This window comes from Schistocerca gregaria, chromosome 4 (genome assembly GCF_023897955.1).
Source record: "Schistocerca gregaria isolate iqSchGreg1 chromosome 4, iqSchGreg1.2, whole genome shotgun sequence".
Lineage (NCBI taxonomy): Eukaryota > Metazoa > Arthropoda > Insecta > Orthoptera > Acrididae > Schistocerca > Schistocerca gregaria.
Genome location: NC_064923.1, coordinates 723,016,088 through 723,039,477, shown reverse-complemented (window position 1 = coordinate 723,039,477; position 23,390 = coordinate 723,016,088). Strand labels below are relative to the sequence as shown.

The following is a 23,390-nucleotide window of genomic DNA, read 5'->3' as shown; positions in this document are numbered from 1 at the left end:
TAACCATGACCTGTTGCACCTATCTGCTTTCTTCCGTCTCTTAATTACACGGGCGTGATGCAAGGCGCTACGCCTCACAGAACAATATACGCAGCCTTCTTTTGTACTGGCGTGTCCGATACTCGTGATGTCTAGTTGCCAGTTTGACAGTACATAAGCGTGTCCGGATACTTTTGACTAGACAGTGCAGGTTATTTTGTACATACCAAGCGTGTTTTTTTTAGTTACTTCGTCGTAATAGATAGCAAATTTGGACTGCACTACTTTCCATGAAGCTCAGGACAGACAGGGAAGAGCTGGCGGGAGTCGAAGAGAGCGACAGGCTTTCGTGTTGCTCCTCAGAAGGAAGTCGTGTTGCCGCTGCCCGAGGCCGGGCTGGCTGCCCCCGTCTGCGACACGCCGTAAGGAAGCGGAAGGACGGGCCACGCATGGGCAGTGCCAGCAGAGGAGAGCTGGCGCGTGGGGCCAGCTGCCTGCTGCTCGCGGAAAACTGGATTTGTCACACACGCGTCACGTGACCCTAACTAGGCTGAGTGGGACGTCTCTACTCTGCACGAAAGCACGACACACCCACCAGTACGGAAAGCGAAAACGTTTGCAATCGCTGTACGTCACTATCAAGTCAAAATTTTCCGACCAACAGTAGTTGCGTCATCCGAACAGGAACGGCGCACAGGCTGATCAGAGTCTCCACGTGATTAAAAAATAACGAAAATTAGATCCACAATGTATGAGGCGTGTTTGCACTTTCCTTGTGATTGCAGTGTTCTGCCGTGATAATACGCCAAAATACCCCCATCCTTTTTTTCTTCTAGATATAACCCTCGGACGACTTACTTTAACTACAGGGTGTTACAGAAAGGTACGGCCAAACTTTCAGGAAACATTCCTCACACACAAATAAAGAAAAGATGTTATGTGGACACGTGTTCGGAAACACTTAGTTTCCATGTTAGAGCTCATTTTAGTTTCGTCAGTATGTACTGTACTTCCTCGATTCACCGCCTGTTCGCCCAATTGAAGGAAAGTAATGTTGACTTCGGTGCTTGTGTTGACATGCGACTCATTGCTCTACTGTACTAGCATCAAGCACATCAGTACGTAGCATCAACAGGTTAGTGTTCATCACGAACGTCGTTTTGCAGTCAGTGCAATGTTTACAAATGCCGAGTTGGCAGATGCCCATTTGATGCATGGATTAGCACGGGGCAATAGCCGTAGCGCGGTACGTTTGTATCGAGACAGATTTCCAGAACGAAGGTGTCCCGACAGGAAGACGTTCGAAGCAATTGATCGGCGTCTTAGGGAGCACGGAACGTTCCAGCCTATGACTCGCGACTGAGGAAGACCTAGAACGACGAGGACACCTGCAATAGACGAGGCAATTCTTCGTGCAGTTGACGATAAGTCGATAACCCTAATGTCAGCGTCAGAGAAGTTGCTGCTGTACAAGGTAACGTTGACCATGCTACTGGTGAACCAGTTGTTTCCGTACCATGTACAGCGTGTGCAGGCAATATCAGCAGCTGATTGGCCTCCACGGGTACACTTCTGCGAATGGTTCATCCAACAATGTGTCACTCCTCATTTCAGTGCAAATGTTCTCTTTACGGATGAAGCTTCACTGCAACGTGATCAAATTGTGAATTTTCACAATCAACATGTGTGGGCTGACGAGAATCCGCACGCAATTGTGCAATCACACCACCAACACAGATTTTCTGTGAACGTTTGGGCAGGCGTTGTTGGTGATGTCTCGTTTGGGCCCCATGTTCTTCCACCTACGCTCATTACGTTATCATGATTTCATACGGGATACTCTACCTGTGCTGCTAGAACATGTGCCTTTACAAGTATGACACAACATGTGGTTCATGCACGATGGGGGTCCTGCACATTTCAGTCGAAGTGTTCGTACGCTTATCAACAACAGATTCGGTGACCGATGGATTGGTAGAGGCGGATCAATTCCATGGCCTCCACGCTCTCCTGACCTCAGCCCTCTTGACTTTCATTTATGGGGGCATTTGAAAGCGCTTGTCTACGCAACCCCGGTACCAAATGTAGAGACTCTTCGTGCTCGTATTGTGGACGGCTCTGATACAATACGCCATTCTCCAGGGCTGCATCAGCGCATCGGGTATTCCATGCGACGGAGGGTGGATGCATGTATCCTCGCTAACGGAGGATATTTTGAACATTACCTGTAACAAAGTGTTAGAAGTCACGCTGGTAAATTCTGTGGCTGTGTGTTTCCATTCCATGATTAATGTAATTTGAAGAGAAGTAATAAAATGAGCTCTAACATGGAAAGTAAGCGTTTCCGGACACATGTCCACATAACACATTTTCTTTCTTTTTGTGTGAGGAACGTTTCCTGAAAGTTTGGCCGTACCTTTTTGTAACACCCTGTATATGCGTAGTCTTAGCAGCGGTAAATGTGCTATTTCGGGGTATGACCTAAAAAGTTCTAAAAACCAGCGAATATTCGTAGTAAGTCGAACAAAAAGAACAAATTCACAGAAGGGCATATTTGTAACCTAAACTACAGAACGAAATCCAACCATCTTTGCAACGTTTTTTATACAAAGTCCATGTTTATGTCACGAGGTGCAGTTTTTCGGCAAACTGCGTATCAGACAGGCTCAGCGCTGCTGAGTTGTGTAAGAGAAGGAGCAGATTTTTCCCGTAGTAGCTTTTTTCTTAATGTGCAAACACATACATAAAGGAATGTACATGTGATACCTGCATCTGTCAGCGTGGGTCGATAAGCAAGAGTTGTAATCTGTTCGTAGCGCACTTTACAGAAGTTGTCTGCAGCCCTGCATCTGCTTGTTAACGTATAGCGTGGCCACTTCCAAAACCCAGGTAGCTCTCTTCCATTATGGAATTTACGGAGCACGATATAGGAATGAATGAATACAGCGAAATTTCGCTGCGTACCGAGGACAGCTGTGAAAAATTGTGCCAAATGTGACGCCGAAGCCTGATGGCACAGCGCTTTTCAGTTTCGCCTTATGAACATTCGTAAGAGATGGTTGAATTCCTGTATCGTATTTAGCACAATTTCCATATTTTTTCATAACCTTTTTGTTTTTACAATAATTTTAACCGTAAAAATTTAGATGCGCTGATTTACTACGCTTTTCCTTCTATTATCTATAAAATGACGTAAAGAAAGATGACGGGTCTTTTGATGATATTGCAGTTACTTTTATATTTCGGTAGACAAAAAGATTTAGAGCATTAGATCTATAAGAAATACGCCTTCCTATGCATAATGTTTACCGAAAACATCAGTTTGGTATCTGGAATCGATAAGGAAATATTAGTGTTATTATTGCTTGCTCATACGTATTGTAATGACATTGTGAAAACAGTACTGAATTCTAGACTAATTTTATTTGTTAATCATTTAATTTAATTTTCACTTATGACCAATGTTGTTGAGAAATGTCAGCTTAGATCTTTTATTCGTGCTATATACTGTTGCAGTTTTGGCAGCTACGACTGACAGCATATACCATCAATAAAAGATCTAAGCTAACATTTCTCAGCAACAGTAGTCACAAGTGAAAATTAAATTAAATGATTAACAAATAAAATTATACGGCAATTGAAGTTCCTTATTCACCAATAAGATTAGAAGGCAGTAACAGAACTACGATTCAATATGGATACAGCCTGCAAATGGCCAAAGAACTGAAATAGGCCTATTGCTACTCTACACTCTACGGCAATAAAACAATATCAGAAATGAACAAGGTCACAACCGCAAGAAACTTCTTTTTTTATGAGGTTACCGGTTTCGGTCAGTTTTAGACCATCTTCAGACCTGCCGTCATGATTGGTACGGTGGTGGTTGAACGGTTCAAAAAATGGTTCAAATGGCTCTGAGCACTATGGGACTTAACTTCTGTGGTCATCAGTCCCCTAGAACTTAGAACTACTTAAACCTAACTAACCTAAGGACTTCACACACATCCATGCCCGAGGCAGGATTCGAACCTGCGACCGTAGCAGTCCCGCGGTTCCGGACTGCGCGCTTTGAACCACTAGGCCACCGCGACCGGCCGGTGGTTGAACGGAGCAGGCGCTATGACTCAACAAACGCTAACTGCTCGATTATCAATTATAGCAGCATTCTCATTCAGTACTGTTATAATGTCGTTACAAGACATCTACAATATTGCAGGCCCGAGAGAAAATGAATTCTCGTATCTGATTCATTCTCTACAGGGGGTGGACAAAAATACGAAAACACCAAAAACACGACACATTACCAAGCCTAAATGATGCAAGAAAACCGTTTACATTCAAAACTGCTTCCGTTCACCTCGGGATGGATAAATAACGGTTATGTATGGTTTCAAGGGTATCTTGCACCACACTTCCTGCAAACAGATGCAAATTCAGGTAACGATGATGCACCCTTCTCTACAAACTAGACCCAGAAGGCTCAATAATATTGAGGGATAGTGGGTGTGGAGACCAGGAAGAGACGCGACAATTCATCCTCCTGCTCACAAAACCAATGCTGGACGATGCAAGCTGTGTGAACTAGAGTTCTGTTGTCTTGGAACACAGCATCACCATTTGGGAACAAGCATTGTGCCACTGGATGGATGTTATCAGCCAAAACGGTCACATAGTCCTTGGTAGTGATGTGATCCTGTAGGGTAACTACGGAGTCCAGGGATACCACGATATGGTTGCCCAGTTCGCCACCAGACCCCTGCAATGTTTCACTCTTGGGATGCAGACTCGGCGAGAGGTAGGAAAGGGTATTAAAAAAGACTCATACGACCAAATAACTTATTTTCATTGCTCCCCACTCCAGGTTTTAGAACTTCGGAAGCACGTTTTTCTGTTCTGGGCGTTTGTATCACTGATGAGTCGTTTTGGAATTCTAGCTCACCCTGAAATTGCCAGCTAATGGAACTCCCGTCGTGTCGCTTTGTTGCTGACAGGGTTCGGGAGCGCGACATTTAGTTCTGCAGTAAGTTTTGAAGCAATTTTTCTCTTATATCTCATCACAAACTTCTTCAACGGCGTCTATTACGTTCACCCAACACACATTTGCGTCCTTGTTTTGACTTAGCAGATGATGCTTTTCCGCTTTCCAGAGGATGATGTTTTTTCTGCTTTCGTTGTATGCGGTACACGAGTACATCTTCGTTACGGTGCCTGTTGAAATATCAGTCACTTCGATTACCTTGGGAACATCCACTGTACGAGCACCAACAAATTGCGCACGTTCGAGTTTACTTGGCTACGACATAATACACTCACAACTACACAGAACACTTTCGGACCCTGACTGACACTTGGAAAATATTGAGGGCATTGCGCATGCGGTGTTCGTAGTCACATACAGGGTGGCGCACGAAATGTGTTACCAATTGTTTCTTCACAATTTACGACGCACATTAGGTATCCCGCTGGGATCTCTACAGCAGTACCAGCAGAGCTTGGAAAAACAAATTAGTTACGAAATGACGTGTAATTCACGATACTGCCGCTAGGAGACTAGTAAGCAGCAATGGCTGACAATGGAAAACTGACGACACAGCAACGATCGGCAATTGTGTTACTTTTTCATGAAACGAAAAGCCTTGCGTTTTCGACAATAATTTAACACACTATGGGTTTCTTGCGAGAAGCCCATCACAGGTTGTACGATAAATTTGTACAGGAAGGAACAGTATTGGAAGAGAAGCGACCTCGGCCTAAGCCTGTTTGTTCGATGGAGAATATTGAAGAGGTTCGAGTTGCTGTACAGAAAAGTCCCGGGAAATAGTGTAGAAAGGCAGCAGTGCAACTGGGAATATCCAGACGCACCGTTCAACGCATTCTTAAAAGTGACCTTCATATGTACCCATAAAAGATGACCTGTGCACAGAAGCTCACTGAAGAACACAAGCAGCAGAGACTACTGTTTGCTCAGTGGGCGGAGGATAGGGAAGAAACTCTCAACAATGTTTGGTTTCCAGACGACGCGCATTTTCATTTAGACGGTGTGGTTAACAAACAAAATGTACGCTTTTGGGCCACTGAAAACCCACAAGTGCTTCATGAACGACAACATTAAGCTCCGAGGATTACAGCGTGGGCAGCAATTTCCAGACACGGACTTATTGGACCCATTTTCTTTGAAGAAACTGTGAACAGCGAGCGTTATTTGAGCATGCTTCGCAATAGCTTCATTCCACAGCTTCTCGCTACTGCCTTGCCCTTCAACACGCAGTGGTTCGTGCAAGATGGAGCAAGGCCACATACTGCAAACACCGTGTTGGAGTTTTTGCACGACAATTTCGACATGCGGATCATTTTACTCAGGTTTCCAGATCGCTTTAATGACTGACAAAATTGGCCCCCCAATAGTCCAAACCTCAATCGATGTGACTTTTTTCTTTGGGGGTACCTAAAGGAAAAAATTTTCCCGAAACGTCCACGTGATTTCATGGAGCTCAGAAGACTTATTCTTCAAGCCTGCAGTGAAATTACGGAAGACATGTGCCGTAGGGTAATCACTAACTTCAGTGTTCGTTTGAAGGAAGTTAGGAAAATAAATGGTGGACATATTGAGCATGTGCAGAGTTAGAACAAATCTCCATGGACGGCTCTTCATTGTAGTATATGTTCCTTTCAGACTGTATGGACAATAAAGTTTATATTCAAAAACAAAATGGTAACACATTTCGTGCGCCACCCTGTACTACAGCACCACGTGCAGGCTTGGATAGCATCTGCGCTTAAGTTGAAACAGGCTCTTCCTCATGTTTCCTGGCATGATGCGCGCCAGGTAGAAGACTGCGATTCCTGACCTCGCCTTTCGTTTCCTGTACCGGCTCGTAATCGTCAAGTTGTGCAAGCGTGTCGTGGCTTCTGGTGAAAGTGCAGCCGCGAAACTGCCGACAGCGACGATCCTTTGCTAGCCGCCATTACTCAGCACCTTTCTTTCGAGGAAATCCCGTTTCGTCTTTACTGTTGTCCAGAGTGACAGCGGACATTTTTGTCTACATACCTGAACATCTCAGAAGCATTACGCACAAATGGGCACAAATGATCAACCGATTTACCTTACGGTTACAACAGAAAGATAAAAAAATCTGAATATCGGTATAAAATAGTAATGATCTTTAAGTTTCATTCTGATTTTGAAACTTAATTGACAGCTGTCTCATTTACCGTAAAGAAGTCCGCAATAATTTCCGGTACACTCGTACAGGCTACTCTACGATAACTCTACACGTTTGATGTAAAGGTTACTTTTGAATGAGTGTGTGCAAATAGAGAATTTCGTGGTGTTTATGGATAGATTTCAGCCTCGCTCCCGCCTACGTGACAGGAAGTGTATCATTTTTTTAAAGCATGGTGTGTAGATTATCCTACATGATACTATGTTGACTTAGAAAATGTATACGGTGAGCGGTAATCCCACGCTGACCTGTGTAAAAGACTGTAATATTTTCTTTTGATTACAGTAAATGGTGCGCTTTTGGTAATGGAACTATAATTCTGGAACCGGTTAAACCTTAGCAAATTAGGCAGTAAAGACAGCTGCTGGGAAAATAGCGTTTCCAAATATATTCGTGTTTATACAGCTGCAGCCACACACTACCACATTGTTAAGATGCAAAGTACAATTCCACATGATAATCAAGCAGATAAGGAACAGCACAAACATCTGTAACACTGGAGATGTGATGATGTCCTCAGAGAAAACAATATTCTGAATGCTGACAATGTGTCGCCCTAGCTGTGACTGACTGGATTAAATTATCGTTTTATTTTGCGTTCACCACTATTGCGCCTTTTCGAATACGTATCTGTTTCCACTTGTGCTACAGCCGAAGTGTCTGTGAAGTCATACAATGGCAATAAACTTACGGATTGACCGCAATTTACAATTACACACGACACATATTGTTTCCTAAACACCTGTGATGAAGCATACCAGTTAGTGTTAAAAGTGTAAGAGCACTTCGGCTGCAACCCAGGTATGTGCATTTAGGGGGTTATGTTATACTATGCAACCACTTCAAACTATCTCCGTGCAGTAGTGGAGAATTCAAAATAAAAGAATAATTTAGTTCAACTAACGACAGCCAAAGCAGTGGACTGTTCTTGTTTGGAATTTTGTTTTGACTACAAACCCCAATTCAACCAAAATACTGCATACAGAATAGTTCTATAGGTTCCTCCTGCAGAAACGCATATCTGTCAGTAATCTTTGAGCTGCTGTTTATGCATACCGCAACACACGAGTGGACTTCGAATTCCAAATGAACGAGACACGTCGGTTCTCTGCACCACTGTCATAATGTCACTTCGTCAAAAACGGCAATTGTTTGATGCGTCAATAGTTGTCTTCAATACGCTATATTCATTCCCATAAATCCTTTTGGACAAAAATTTCCGTACCGGCCGCTATGACCGAGCGGTTCTAGGCCTTCATTCTGGAACCACGCGACCGCTACGGTCGCAGGTTCGAATCCTGTCTCGGGCATGGATGTGTGTGGCGTCCTTAGGTTAGTTAGGTTTAAGTCGTTCTAAGTTCTAGGGGACTGATGTCCTCAGATGTTAAGTCACATATTGGTCAGTGCCATTTGAACCATTTGATTAGAAGCCAATAGTCGTACACGGCCTGATAAAAAGTAGCCAGACACCTGTTAGTAGACATTAATATGGGGTTTGTCAGTCCTTCGCCATCATGACTGCTTGAACCCTGCTGCGGACGCATTAAATAACACGTCTGAATGTCTGTGGAGGAATGGCAGCCCATTCTTCCTCAACAGCCGAAACCAGAGAAGGCAGTGATGCTCGACGCTGGAATCAGGAGCGAAAGCGACGTTCTAACTCACCCCGAACGTGTGCCATTGGGTTCTGCTCGGAGCTCTAAGCAGGCCAATACATTTCGGAATGTTATTGTCCACAAGCTGTGCCTCACAGATGCTACATTATGACGAGATTCATTATCATCCTGGTACAGTCATTGTCTCTAGACTGTTCCCCTTATCCTTCCGCGTTTGGCGCTTCCTTAAGCTCAATAAGGGAAACCACACCCTACTCACAAACAACAGCCTCACACCGTAACACCACCTCCTCCGTACTTCACTACTGACACCACAGATTATGACACCTACCGTTGTCCAGGCATTCACCCAACATAAACTCTTCCATATGATTGCCACAGGATATAGCGTGATTCATCAGTCCGTATCACTCGTTTCCAATCGTTTACTGTCCAGTGGCATCCCTCTTTACGCCACCACTTTGCACTGATTTCAGAAATTTTTGACTTATAACAACCTGTTCCACTATTGTGCCTGTTCCTCGTAACTCCATACACACAACCATTGCTACTTGCGCTTCCGTCGCCGAGATCACTAGTCATCAGAGTGTTGAAAAAAAAAGTGTTCGGTGTACCTCTACTCCACGTTCCCTAATTGGCTCTGGTTTCTGGGGGAGGGAACGGTACATGGAGGCCAGGCTTCGGAAAAAAAACCCAAAAAAAAACACTAACGCAACCTTGTGCGGTGGCGCTCGAGCCTGGGTAAACCAGTTCAAGGCTTCGTGGTAGGCCAAATTTCACTGCCAGTACATCTACATCTACATGACTACTCTGCAATTCACACTTAAGTGCTTGGCAGAGGGTTCAGCGAACCACAATCATACTATCTCTCTACTATTCCACTCCCGAACAGCGAGCGGGAAAAACGAACACCAAAACCTTTCCGTTCGAGCTCTGATTTCTCTTATTTTATTTTGATGATCATTCCTACCTATGTAGGTTGGGCTCAACAAAATATTTTCGCATTCGGAAGAGAAAGTTGGTGACTGAAATTTCGTAAAAATGTCTCGCCGCGACGAAAAACGTCTATGCTGTAATGACTTCCATCCCAACTCGTGTATCATATCTGCCACACTCTCTCCCCTATAACGCGATAATACAAAACGAGCTGTCCTTTTTTGCACCCTTTCGATGTCCTCCGTCAATCCCACCTGGTAAGGATCCCACACCGCGCAGCAATATTCTAACAGAGGACGAACGAGTGTAGTGTAAGCTGTCTCTTTAGTGGACTTGTTGCATCTTCTAAGTGTCCTGCCAATGAAACGCAACCTTTGGCTCGCCTTCCCGACAATATTATCTATGTGGTCCTTCCAACTGAAGTTGTTCGTAATTTTAACACCCAGGTACTTAGTTGAATTGACAGCCTTGAGAATTGTACTATTTATCGAGTAATCGAATTCCAACGGAGTTCTTTTGGAACTCATGTGGATCATCTCACACTTTTCGTTATTTAGCGTCAACTGCCACCTGACACACCATACAGCAATCTTTTCTAAATCGCTTTGCAGCTGATACTGGTCTTCGGATGACCTTACTAGACGGTAAATTACAGCATCATCTGCGAACAGTCTAAGAGAACTGCTCAGATTATCACCCAGGTCATTTATATAGATCAGGAACAGTAGAGATCCCAGGACGCTTCCCTGGGGAACACCTGATATCACTTCAGTTTTACTCGATGATTTGCCGTCTCTTGCTCGACAAGAGGAAGAGAGGCGGTGGTGTGAAGTTCCTGATCACCAGGACTTGCACCAATGTCCTGCCTTAAATACCAAATCTCTCTGCAGTGTCTCATGAAGGAGGGCATACTACACTGTTGATGGTGATTCGTCCGTCGGATGGGAACATTACGCTTGGTGGCCCCCTTAGTGTTATTTGCAAGGCGTCGACTATGTGCCGGCATCATCTCTCATCATCTTCATCGTCATCTTCAGCTTCATACAGCACAAACGTAACACTACAATCCACACACACACACACACACACACAATACCTACATGTAATATTTGCAGCCACTGTAATGAAGCATGTTGCAAATAAATAAACGAAGAAACAGCTATTGTACTAGTTGGACTCATGGCAGCACTTTGGAACTAGCGAGTGATTCCTTCCACTAATTTCAAAATGGCTCTGAGCACTATGGGACTCAACATCTTAGGTCATAAGTCCCCTAGAACTTAGAACTACTTAAACCTAACTAACCTAAGGACATCACACACACCCATGCCCGAGGCAGGATTCGAACCTGCGACCGTAGCAGCCCCGCGGTTCCGGACTGCAGCGCCAGAACCGCACGGCCACCGCGGCCGGCCCCACTAATTTCATGTGATGTTTTAACAACCACTTTTCGCAATGGTTGACGGTCCTTGTCCGTGAGTACATGAAGTCTGGCTGGTGATGGTTTAGGTGTGGTTGTTCCACTTCATAATCACGTCACCAAATGTCGACTTGGACAGGCTTAGAAGGGCTGAAATGTCCCTGGTCGATCTGTCACGCAGATATCCAATGATGCATGCTGGAAGTGACTGAGCTGCCCTGATCGACCCACTCTACTGTTGCTGCTTCGCTACCGACAACACAGTCGACAGCCGCTTATCTGGCGAGCATTCCTTGCTCGGCATGTGTGCACTTTAAACATTAGAACGTTATTCCTGGTAAACCATTCTATGTGGTGCTATGATTACCCGACTTGCTGGGTTGGCGTCAGGTGATGTTGATGTGCAGATGCTTTTCGTCTAGTTGCCATGGAGAAAATTGTTCTTGCAGCGAGATTGGCCTCTAGTGATGTGGAGCTGAGTCGTCCTCAGGCTGCTGCGCAGAACATTATTCTCGCAGGAGGTACGACCAACGGGTTGTCGGCCTGCGGTGTTGTTGGTTGCTCAGTTCCAGGACGAGCCGATTTAGGGATTGGTCCGACTTCACGTAGAAGGCGGGAGCAGTCTGCTGGCTTCTGTCCCGCAGCAGCGGGATGTTCGTTTCTTCGTGACCAATGACACAATACTCCCCATCTAATTTCATACCGGCTAGGCCGCGTCTTGTGTCATCTATCTGTCAGTTCCGCATTACATAGGGGTGTTCGGACGATTTGGTCATGTAGTAAATGTACTTCTTCGAAATGTGTTGTTATAATTACCAAATTACAGGAAATTATGTTATTGGTCGTTTCCTACTATTTGATGCCAAACTGATTAAATTGGAATCAATAGCTGTCTTACGAGATAACATTGTCGATCTTGCTGAAAAGCTGCATAGAGATATACAGAACTGCAACATGTTTATTACATAATTTACTAAGACGTATTGTAATAGCGTCTAATTGTTTGATCTGAGTGCCCTGTCTGTTTGTTTACAGAATGTGGGTGGCTGGGCTCATCTTCGTTGCCATCCTGCTACTTCTCGCGTACCTCGACACAAGAAAACCGAGGAACTTTCCACCAGGTGAGTTGAACATCCTTCTACTGCAAAAGGGATCAAAGAACCAAAAATATTTGCTGTGTGTTTCGGCCATTTCCGCTACAAACACAAAATAAGAGAGCTGTTTTTTAAATTCTGTTCCGCGAATAATGTTCATAACGGCCGATCATTCTTTACGATTATCAGTGCCACTGTAAATCTTACCAAGCGAGATATAACATCTCGAGATTGTATGTATTATTGAGGTACAACTATATTTCTTCTGTCTGCATTGGCTAATTATCTCCAATGCCCATATATTTTTCTTTCGCAGTTCAATCCCGAACGTAACGTCTGGCAATCTGGTTCTTAGATTTTCCCTAATCAGCATGAAGTGGGCCGTAGGGGAGGCTCATAAAGCAAGCTGGATGTTGTCTCCAGAGTTGGCTAAGCTCGGCCAAAAGTCAAAGACCTTTCCAATGGCGTCGCATATTCTCCCAGTGTCATGAAGTTGGGAACAATAATGCTAGAAATTATAGCAGGAAGCAGCCACTTCCAGAGAAGTAATTATAGCGGAAGAATGAGATAGACAGTGGTAATGCCGCTATCACTTTTCATATCGCCGGTCGCTGTGGCCGACCGGTTCTAGGCGCTTCAGTCAGGAAACGCGCTGCTGCTACGGTCGCAGGTTCGAATCTTGCCTCGGGCATGGATGTGTGTGCTGTCCTTAGGTTAGTTAGGTTTAAGTAGTTCTAAGTTCTAGGGGACTGATGACCTCAGATGTTAAGTCCCATAGTGCTCAGAGCCATTTGAGCCATCACTCTTCATATCAGGCCAGCTTTGGTGAAAGACCTCAATGTTTCAACAGTATCAAACTGATGCTTGGAGCTCGAGAAATCGTCGGACCGGCCAGCAGTTCGTGTGCCTTCTGAGATGGAGACGCTGTTTAAAAGTGTTTCACGTTACTGAAGTCGGGAATTAGTGATTCATAGTAGTCGAACAGTGTAATCTGTCAGTGCACAGAAAGCTTATAGTTATTTGTGAGCGCGTTCCCATGACGTGCGTCGACCTCTGATCGCTTTTTGGAGACGAGTGTTGGGGGTTAGCAAGTACGGCGTCGTTAAGAGGCACAGGGCTCCTATTAGATCGTAGAGCAATTAGGTGGCCTGAGGTGGTGTCTGATGGAAAGGGCAGAGTAAGTGAGCTCTTACCGCGAAAAGCTGATGCGTTTTTATTTTGATATTAGTGCCTACCTACGTAGTTTTGAATTGTTATCCTGTCTTGTCTTTGAGAAGATTTCTGTGGAAATCCAATGAATTTTTTGGATATGTGACCGCGTCACGCGTTGTTACTTCTATCACATCCTGAAGAATTCTACTGAAATGAACTCCGGCCGCAATAGCCTACACGAAGTCCTACTTGCCGCTTCTCCCGGGCTTAGTGGGCGCCGGCAGTTTCAACAACAGTGCGTTAACTGGCCTGTTAGGTGGCCTGGTACGTCTCCACCACGTGTCCTTTGCTGGCACGTGCTGATATTTCATCATTGGTCGGTACCCGCTGCCTACAGTGCTCATCTACGTACACTGTCTGCGCCTGCTACCCACTGGAATTTTTGACTCTCATCTTGTAACCATCCAATTTAAGCGGTATTCGACATTCTAGCGCGTGTATTTTAACCAATGTTAAATTAGTTACATGTATACATCCGATGATGCGGTTAAATCATCGCTAAACCGGTAGAGTATTATGCTGTGTAACAGAAGAATTGCTAACAGCTAAAGCGGCTATCAAAAGGGGTTTTTTTTTTCAAGATTTTAATAGTTTTAAAAAATTGTGGGTATCCAGAGTGCAAATTCATATATTCTGAAGGCCCTACGGCAATGATACAACTACACGCTAGGTGAAAAGGTTTATGTGAGAAACTTGTCTTTGGCGATGAAGCAATACCAATTGCGAATCACACAGTGAACATACCCCAATGACTAAACCTGTGGAAGGAAAACATCCTGCACTAAGACGAAACACATCCGAGCTCGTTACAAGTTAATATATTCTGTGCGATATTGTAGTTTAAAGTTTTTGGCTGCTTTACCTTTAAAGGACTAACAGTTACAGGACACGTGAGTCAAGACATCCTGAAAGACTGGCTCATGTCGCAGCTGGAGACCGACAGTAAGGATTGAATATACCTACAACATGGTGCTATACCCCACTTGTACATCGAATTTAGTAAATTATATTGATTGTGTCATCTATACCAACAAGCCTACCAAAACAACGGCAGTGCTCTCGATGAAAAGGGTAACAGCGTGTAACGTCAATAACACACCAAAGAAACGTAGCTCCGCCACAGTAGGTATACCTTATTTAGTTATTTCTAATAACCGTTTTTAAAGAGAGAAGTAAACTAAAGTTATCATCAATACTTTCTGAAAACCAGTCTTATGGCGGAAACGCCAAAGAGACTCAAAGATTAATACACTTTGGATTATACATGTATGATGGCTATGCAACTGCTCCTATGAAAACAACTGAGTTCCACTCAGAAGGGAACAGGCGACAAATGAGAAACAGGAAAACGGAACTTCGTGTAGGAAAGGCTGTTCTTGTCTCCAGTAGCTGCGGACTGTATTTCAGGGACAGCAGACAGTACGAGTGTTTCTTCCTACACCACTTTCTACACTTGACAAGCTTTCACTTCCTGACCAAACGTACTGAAACAGAAACTCCGCATTAGAGTTTGATAACAATACCGTAGTATAGCTGACGAGCTTCAGAGAGTTTGTTCAGCAGTCTCTCTCTCTCTCTCTCTCTCTCTCTCTCTCTTGCTCTTTATTTTTATTTCTGTGCCGGCATGCCCATCCTGTCCCCATAGCCGTCAGCTGACCTCTACGAAATCCATATCCTGTAACATGATCGATGGTTGATAAATAAATGTGAATACGAATTGCTTCTGGGGCGGAGGTTGAGGACCAGACCAGTATTTGCATAAATGAGCGTGGAAAACCGCCTAAAAATCGCATTCAGGACGGCCAGTATGCCAAACATATGGTCGTTAACCTGGCGTGCGGATTCGAAACTGTTCTGGCATCCTTCCCTGTCTCACAAGCTAGCGTGCTCGTGTTACGCTCTACGAGCAAGGCTGAGTTTATACAGCAGAAAACTGGAATGTTACGGCCATCACAAAAGTCATTCACTACTAAATAAGCTTCAAAGACAAAGACAAACTTAAGCGCTCAAATGATGGTAACATTTTAAAACCGCTAGATTATCTTGTTTCCGTTACAGCATGCTTTTCACTCGAGAGAGAGATCTTCGTTGGCCTGTATACAGCAGTCGTGAGGAATTTCTCAGATACTTCAGGAAGATGAAAATTTAACTGTCATGGGGAATTAGAATTCGATAGCAGGAAAAACAAAAGAAGTAAAAATAATAAGTGAACATGGACTAGGGAGAGGAATGAAAGAAGAAACAGCCTGGCAGAATTTTTCATAGGGCATAATTTAATCATTGCTAATACTTGCTTTAAAAATCACGAGGAAAGATTGTAAACGTGGAAGAAATCTGGAGTCACAGGAAAGTTTCAAATATCTTACATAATGGTAAGACAGAGATTTCGAAAGCAGATGTTGAACAGCAAAACATTTGCAGGAAACATGTGGGCTCTGACCATAATTCATTGCTTATGAGCTGTACATTAAACCGGAAGAAACTCCAGAAAACTAGAAAATTAAGGGAAAGGAATCTGAACGAGTTGAAAGGATCAAAGGTTGCTGAGCGTTTTAAATCGAGCATTAGACGACGATTAACTGAAAAAGGGTTAACATACGCAATAGAAGACGAATGCGTAGCCTTGAGAGATGAAGTAGTGAAGGCAGCACAGGATTAAATAGGCAAAAAGACAAAGTCAAGTAGGAATTTTTCGATAAGGCAGGATATATTGATTGCCATTGACGAAAGGAGAACATTATAGATGTCTAAAAATAAGTGACAGGAAGTGCAAAATGGTTGAACAGGAATGGCTAGATTAGAAATACAAGGATGTAGAATAATGCACAATTAGGGGAAGACAACTGTCATCTATAGGAAAATTCAAGAGACCTTTACAGAGAAGAAAAATCAGCTGCATAAATATCAAGAGCTCAACTGGCAAAACAGAACTAAATAAAAAAGGAAAAGCCGAAATGTAGGAGGAATATATGGATGGATTGTACAAGTGAAATGAACTTGAAGGCGATACTCTACAGAAGGCAGAAGACGTAGATGAAGGTGAGATGGGCGACATGACACTGAGAGAAGAATTTGGCAGTGCGCTCAAAGACCTAAGTCGAAAGACGGCCCCTGGAGTAAACGACACTCGCTCGGAATTATTGATATTCCTGGATGAGCTAGCCATGACAAAACTACTCCATCTTGTAAGCAAGATACACAGGCGAAATACCCTCAGACTTCAGGAAGAATGTAACAGTTCCTATTCCAAAGAAGTCATGTGCTGATAGATGCGAATATTACCTATCTGTTTAATAAATCATGGTTGCAAAAAACTGACACGAATTATTTACAGATAAATGGAAAAGATGGTAGGAACAAACCTTGGGGAAGATCTTTTTGGGTTCTGGAGAAATGTGGATGAAGAATTCCGCCACATGCAAGACACGTTTGGAGTTTTGTTTTACCCAGAGGTGTTTCAGCGCTTTTTGTGCTATCTTCAGTGGGCTACTTTGTTTCCTTTCTTTAAAATTGTCATTACACATTAGCATTTAGAGCGGGGGTGGCCAACCTTATCGGCAGGCGGGCTAAATTTTTTAGAGAGAATATCCCCGCAGGCCGCATTACAAATTTTTGTTTTGTAAACCAAAACAAGCAAGAAATATTAATTTATTTTTTTTAGCAAATAAAACAAATCTGAGGATAGAAGATTTATTATACAATTTAATGAAATACAATGCTAGTGGGATGTTTGTCTTTGTTTCACTGAACTAAGTGAGTCAGTGTTGATGTCAGCTGAAGTTGTTGCTACTCGCAGCTTTCCAGATGAAAATCAGTAATTCGTGTTCTCGTTTGTCATTTGATGTAATTCATCCAACTGAAAAGCTGTCCACACACGTGTTTCCAACTAATGAAATCATTTTTAAAGCATGTTTGTAAAAAACACTGGATATTTCTTCTTATCCAAATATGTTTTATGGAAATCTTCCAGACCAACCTGATTAAATTTTTTCTTTTAACTGTGCATCACATTGTATTTCTCAGTATCCCATTTGCAGATATCCCTGCAGACATTTGCAAAATGGCCTAGCAAATACAAAAAAGCAGCGATGTTTCTTAAAATTTCGAAATGGATTTTCGAATTCGTATATCAAGTCAGATATCGAATAAGCGTATTTAATTGCTGCCACCTGTGTGAAGTCCTATTGCTTTGACAATGTAGGAAAATGTGAGAAGTTTTTATTCGTAGCTGTTATCCCCAAAGCCCTGTTTCATTTGGAATGTGGAAATAAGATCATGCATGACATTAATCAGCTGATCTTTTCCTTGGAGACGAGCAATAATATCATTTAGAGTGCTAGTTATATCGAACAAGAATGCAAAATTGGAACGCCATTCTTTATTTTCGAACTACGGGAGTCTCTTTGAGTTGCCTTCAAAGAATGATTGAATTTCTTGCTTCAAATCAAACATTTTTGCACGGGTTAGCGACCTTACTTCTGTATAAAACGAAATGTTATCGTGCTCTGAATACAAAGACTTCAGAAATTCTTAGAATTGACGGCGATTCAATCCTTCCGACTTAATAAAAGTTCACTGTTTTTACAACTACATCGATGAGATGGTCCATTTTGAGGTACTCGGCACATAAATTCTCTTGATGGATAATGCAACGAAAGTTTCACATCGACGAATTGCCAAAGTTGCGGGCCTTGTTTTCATCAACTGAACTAAACCTTCGGCTTCCCAGCCATTGCTGGAGCACCATCCGATGTTAGCCCGGATGGGTTGTTATGTTTTAACGAAAAACGAGTTAATGGCAAAATAACTGCTTCCAACAAATATCGCAACTTCGTGGTATTCTTAAGTGGATGAAATGCCGCGAATTCTTCTATTTTATTAAAATGAGCATCTACACCTCTGACATAAATTGCCACTTGAGCGGTATCAACGATATCTGTGCATTCATCCAAAGCTGTAGAATAAAACATAATTTCATAAGCACGATTTTTTAAATTACCTTCAATTTGTCCTCCAATGTCGTCCACACATCTACTAATAGTTTGACGAGACAGGCTTATCTTTGAGAAATCCTTTTTCTTTTCTGGACACACAATTTCAACGACTGTCTCTAAGCATTCCTTAACCATATCGCCATCTGAATGTGGCTTTGATTTTTTTGCCGCTATCAGAGCTACTGCATAGCTTGCTTTCACATAGCATGTTGACTCTGAATTCGTCCTTGTAAATATCTGCTGTTGAGCAGAAAGATTACTTTTTAAGTCGTTCACTTGGTCGAAATTGTCCCTTGTAATTATCAAACATAACTGCATGTTTAGTCCCATAGTACCGTTTGGTGTCATATTCGTTTGGAACCTAGACAGACTCATTGCATATCCGACATACGGAATTTGTTTCATATTCCACAAAAAATAGTTTACAGTGAACTTGTCTTAAAAAGTTTACAACTCCTCTGTTACTTTCTTCTAATTGTTTACTAGTTGCCATACCAACACTTTACGTTATGAACTGAAACAGACTTTTTTTTACCATAAGGGAGTTCTGTAATTGTTATATATATATATATATATATATATATATATATATATATATATATATATATATCAGTTGCCTAAAGTTGTTCGATTATGGGACTTAACATCTATGGTCATCAGTCTCCTAGAACTTAGAACTACTTAAACCTAACTAACCTAAGGACAACACACAACTCCCAGCCATCACGAGGCACAGAAAATCCCTGACCCCGCCGGGAATCGAACCCGGGAACCCGGGCGCGGGAAGCCAGAACGCTACCGCACGACCACGAGATGCGGGCTTTAAAGTGGTTTCACTTCATAAAGCAACTTGACTGTTTTCATGGGCTGGTTTAGAGAAAACATTTGGTGGAAAATATTTACGTTTGTGAATGAAGTGATTGTTGTTAAGGATTGTACATGGTTTGTTTACACTTCACAATAGAGTTATGTATTTCTGGACTGACGCATTGTACGTTGTTTATGACAGTATGTCTAAAGTTCTGGTTTTATAGCTTATTTGGAAAAAAGGTGGATGTATGGATTAGTTTACATACCTTAAATGAAGCTATTGAATGTGTATGTTGGTAGCTGTAAGTCTGCTACACAGTCTACAACTTGTCATCTGCAAACAGCAAAATGTAATTTTCATTTATGTTTATTATGCATTTCCGATCGAAAATGAGTATGTATCGCGTTGTTTCGCGTGTTACTTACGGTTTTGATGTTGTGGTGTTTGTCTCCCTTGTTTGTGATGTGGTAACATGCTGATTTCGTTCGGAAATGCATAAAAAACAAAACTAAAAATTACGTTTTCGCTGTTTGTAGATGACAAGTTGTAGATTGTGTAACAGTCTTACAGTTACCAACATAAACATTAAATAGCTTCATGTAAGGTATGTAACCTAATGCATACAGCCATCATTTTTCCGAATAAACTATAAAATCAGGACTTTAGACGTATTGTAATAAAAAACATACAATGCATCAGACCATAAATGCATATCTCTACTGTGAATTGTAAACGAACCATGTACAATATTTGACAACAACCACTTGATTCACAAATGTAAATATTTTGTACCAAATGTTTTGTCTAGACATTAAAATGCAATAACAATTTTACAGAAAGAAAATAAAATAGCCCACTGAAGATGGCACAAAAAGTGGTGAAACATGTCTCGGTCAAACAAAACTCCAAAGGTGTCTTGTATAGGGCGGAATTCCTCATCCACTTTTCTTAGCAAGCATGGAAATAAGAAGAACTGCAACACCAGAAGATAATTATTCTGGAGAGACGTAGGAACGTGCGAGGCAATACCAACCTACGTCTACATCTACATACATACTCCGCAATCCACCGTACGGTGCGTGGCGGAGGGTACCTCGTATACAACTAGCATCTTCTCTCCCTGTTCCATTCCCAAACAGAACGAGGGAAAAATAACAGCCTATATGCGTCTGTACGAGTCCTAATCTCTCTTATCTTATCTTTGTGGTCTTTCCACGAAATATAAGTTGGCGGCAGTAAAATTGTACTGCAGTCAGCCTCAAATGCTGGTTCTTTAAATTTCCTCAGTAGCGATTCACGAAAAGAACGCCTCCTTTCCTCCAGAGACTCCCACCCGAGCTCCTGAAGCATTTCCGTGACACTCGCGTGATGATAAAGCCTACCAGTAACAAATCTAGCAGCCCGCCTCTGAATTGCTTCTATGTCTTCCCTCAATCTGACCTGATAGGGATCTCACACGCTCGACCAGTACTCAAGAATAGGTCGTATTAGTGTTTTATAAGCGGTCTCCTTTGCAGATGAACCACATCTTCCCAAAATTCTACCAATGAACCGAAGACGACTATCCGCCTTCCCCACAACTGGCATTACATGCTTGTGCCACTTCATATCGCTCTGCAATGTTACGCCCAAATATTTAATAGACGTGACTGTGTCAAGCGCTTCACTACTAATGGAGTATTTAAACATTACGGGATTCTTTTTCCTATTCATCTGCATTAATTTACATTTCTCTATATTTAGAGTTAGCTGTTATTCTTTACACCAATCACAAATCCTGTCCAAGTCATCTTGTATCCTCCTACAGTCACTCAACGAAGACACCTTACCGTACACCACAGCATCATCAGCAAACAGCCGCACATTGCTATCCACCCTATCCAAAAGATCATTTATGTAGAGAGAAAACAACAGCGGACCTACCACACTTTCCTGGGGCACTCCAGATGACACTCTTACCTCCGATGAACACTCACCATAGAGGACAACGTACTGGGTTCTATTACTTAAGAAAGCGTCGAGCCACTCACATATTTGGGAACCAATCCCATATGCTCGTACCTTAGGAGCCTGCAGTGGGGCACCGAGTCAAACTCTTTCCGGAAGTCAAGGAATATGGCATCCGTCTGATACCCTTCATCCATGGTTCGCAAGATATCATGTGGAAAAAGGGCGAGTTGCGTTTCGCAGGAGCGATGCTTTCTAAAGCCGTGCTGATGCATGGAGAACAACTTCTCGGAAATTCATTATATTCGAACTGAGAAAAAGTTCGAGAATCCTGCAACAAACCGATGTTAAGGATATTGGTCTGTAATTTTGAGGATCCGGCCTTCTACCCTTCTTATATACAGGCGTCACCTGCGCTTTTTTCCAGTCGCTCTGGACTTTACGATGGGCAAGAGATTCGTGATAAATGCAAGCTAAGTAAGGAGCCAATGCAGTAGAGTACTATCTGTAAAACCGCATTGGAATCCCATCAGGACCTGGCGATTTATTTATTTTCAACCCATTCAGCTGCTTCACAAGCCCAGGGATGTATATCACTATGTCCTCCATACGGGAATCTGTACGATACTCAAACGACGGTATGTTTGTACGATCCTCCTGCGTGTAAGACTTCTCAAATGCTAAATTTAAAATTTCAGCTTTCGTTTTGCTGTCTTTCGTTGCCAGGCCAGACTGATCAGTGAGTGACTGAATGGAGGCCCTCGACCTGCTTACCGATTTTACCTAAGACCAGAATTCCCTTGGTTTTCCAGCAGGTTCTTTTGCTAAGGTATGACGGTGGCAGTGGTTGTATGCTTCGCGCATCGCTCTTTTTACAGCAGCACGAATCTCTACTAACTTTTGCCTGTCCTCATTCTCTCGATCTTTCTTGTACCGCGAGTGCAACTGTCTTTGCTTCCTGATCATTCTCCGAATTGCGCTGTTAAACCACGATCGGTCTTTTCCGCCCGTAACCCACTTTTTCGGCACATACTTCTCCAATGCGTGATTTACAATGTGTTTAAAATTTGCCCACAATTCTTCCTCGTCCATCGTACCGGAAGTAAATGATGTCGATTCATTTACTAAGTGGGATGCAAACAACTGCTTATCTGCTCTTTCGTAACCATAGTCGTATTGACAACACGATGACTTTAAGGTTTAAGAATGGTCAACCTTCGTTTATAGCATTTGCAGATTCAGAGAAAGCTTTTGGCAGTATGGACTGGGAGACACTCTTTCACATTCTGAATTTAGAATGGGTGGAATATGGGAGTGAACGTTTATTTACAGCTTGTACAGAAACCAGATTGAACTCTTAACAGCCAAAGAACATGAAAGGGAAGCAGCTGTTGAGAATGAGGTGATTGAGATTTGTAGGCTTTTCCAAATATTATTCAGTCGTACATTGAACAGCAGTAAGGAAACGAAAGAGGAATTTGCAGAGGGTATAAAAGTTCAGGAAGAAAACAAAAACACTTTGAGGTTCGCAGGTGACATTGTAATTCTATCAGAGACAACAAAGGGGCTGGAAGAGCATTCGAGTGGAACATATTGTGTCTTATAAAACGAAAAGCAACAAAAGAAAACAAGAGGTATGGAATATGGCCCAATTGAATCGAATGATGCTGAAAAAATTAGGTTAGGAAATGAGGCGCTAAAAGTGGCAGAGGAGTCGTACTAATTGAACAGCAAAGTAAGTGATGATAGTTGAAGTACAGAGGATATAAAATGCAATCTGGCTATAGCAAGAAAATCGTTTCTGAAAAAGAGGAATGTGTTAACGTTAGTATAAACAGAAGTGTTAGGAAGTGTATTCTGTAGACATTTGTCTGGAGTTTACGCTGTTACGAAATTGAAAGGAGGACGATAACCACTTCAGACAAGAAGAGAACAGAAGCTTTTGAAATGTGTTGCCACAGAAGGATGTTGGAGATTAGATGGGTAAATCATATGACTAATGAGGAGGTACTGAAACGAACTGGGGAAAGAAAAAAAATTATGGTACAGTTTGTCAAAGCAGGAATCGATTGACACGCCACACTCTCGGCCATAAAGGAAATGTCAGTTTGGAAATGGATGGGGGTGTGTGCGAGAGGGTAAATACTATAGAGGAAGA

At 42.6% G+C, this 23,390-nt stretch overlaps 1 protein-coding gene across 1 annotated transcript in view; it reads left to right on the top strand.

Annotated features, from left to right (window-relative positions):
- The window catches only part of LOC126267424 (probable cytochrome P450 303a1), a 152,100-nt gene that overhangs the window by 36,569 nt on the left and 92,141 nt on the right, over positions 1-23,390 (top strand). The window contains exon 2 of the mRNA XM_049972676.1: positions 12,210-12,295. Coding sequence (XP_049828633.1) covers positions 12,211-12,295 — 85 coding nt within the window. The 5' untranslated portion in view covers position 12,210. The remainder of the gene's footprint in view (positions 1-12,209; positions 12,296-23,390) is intronic.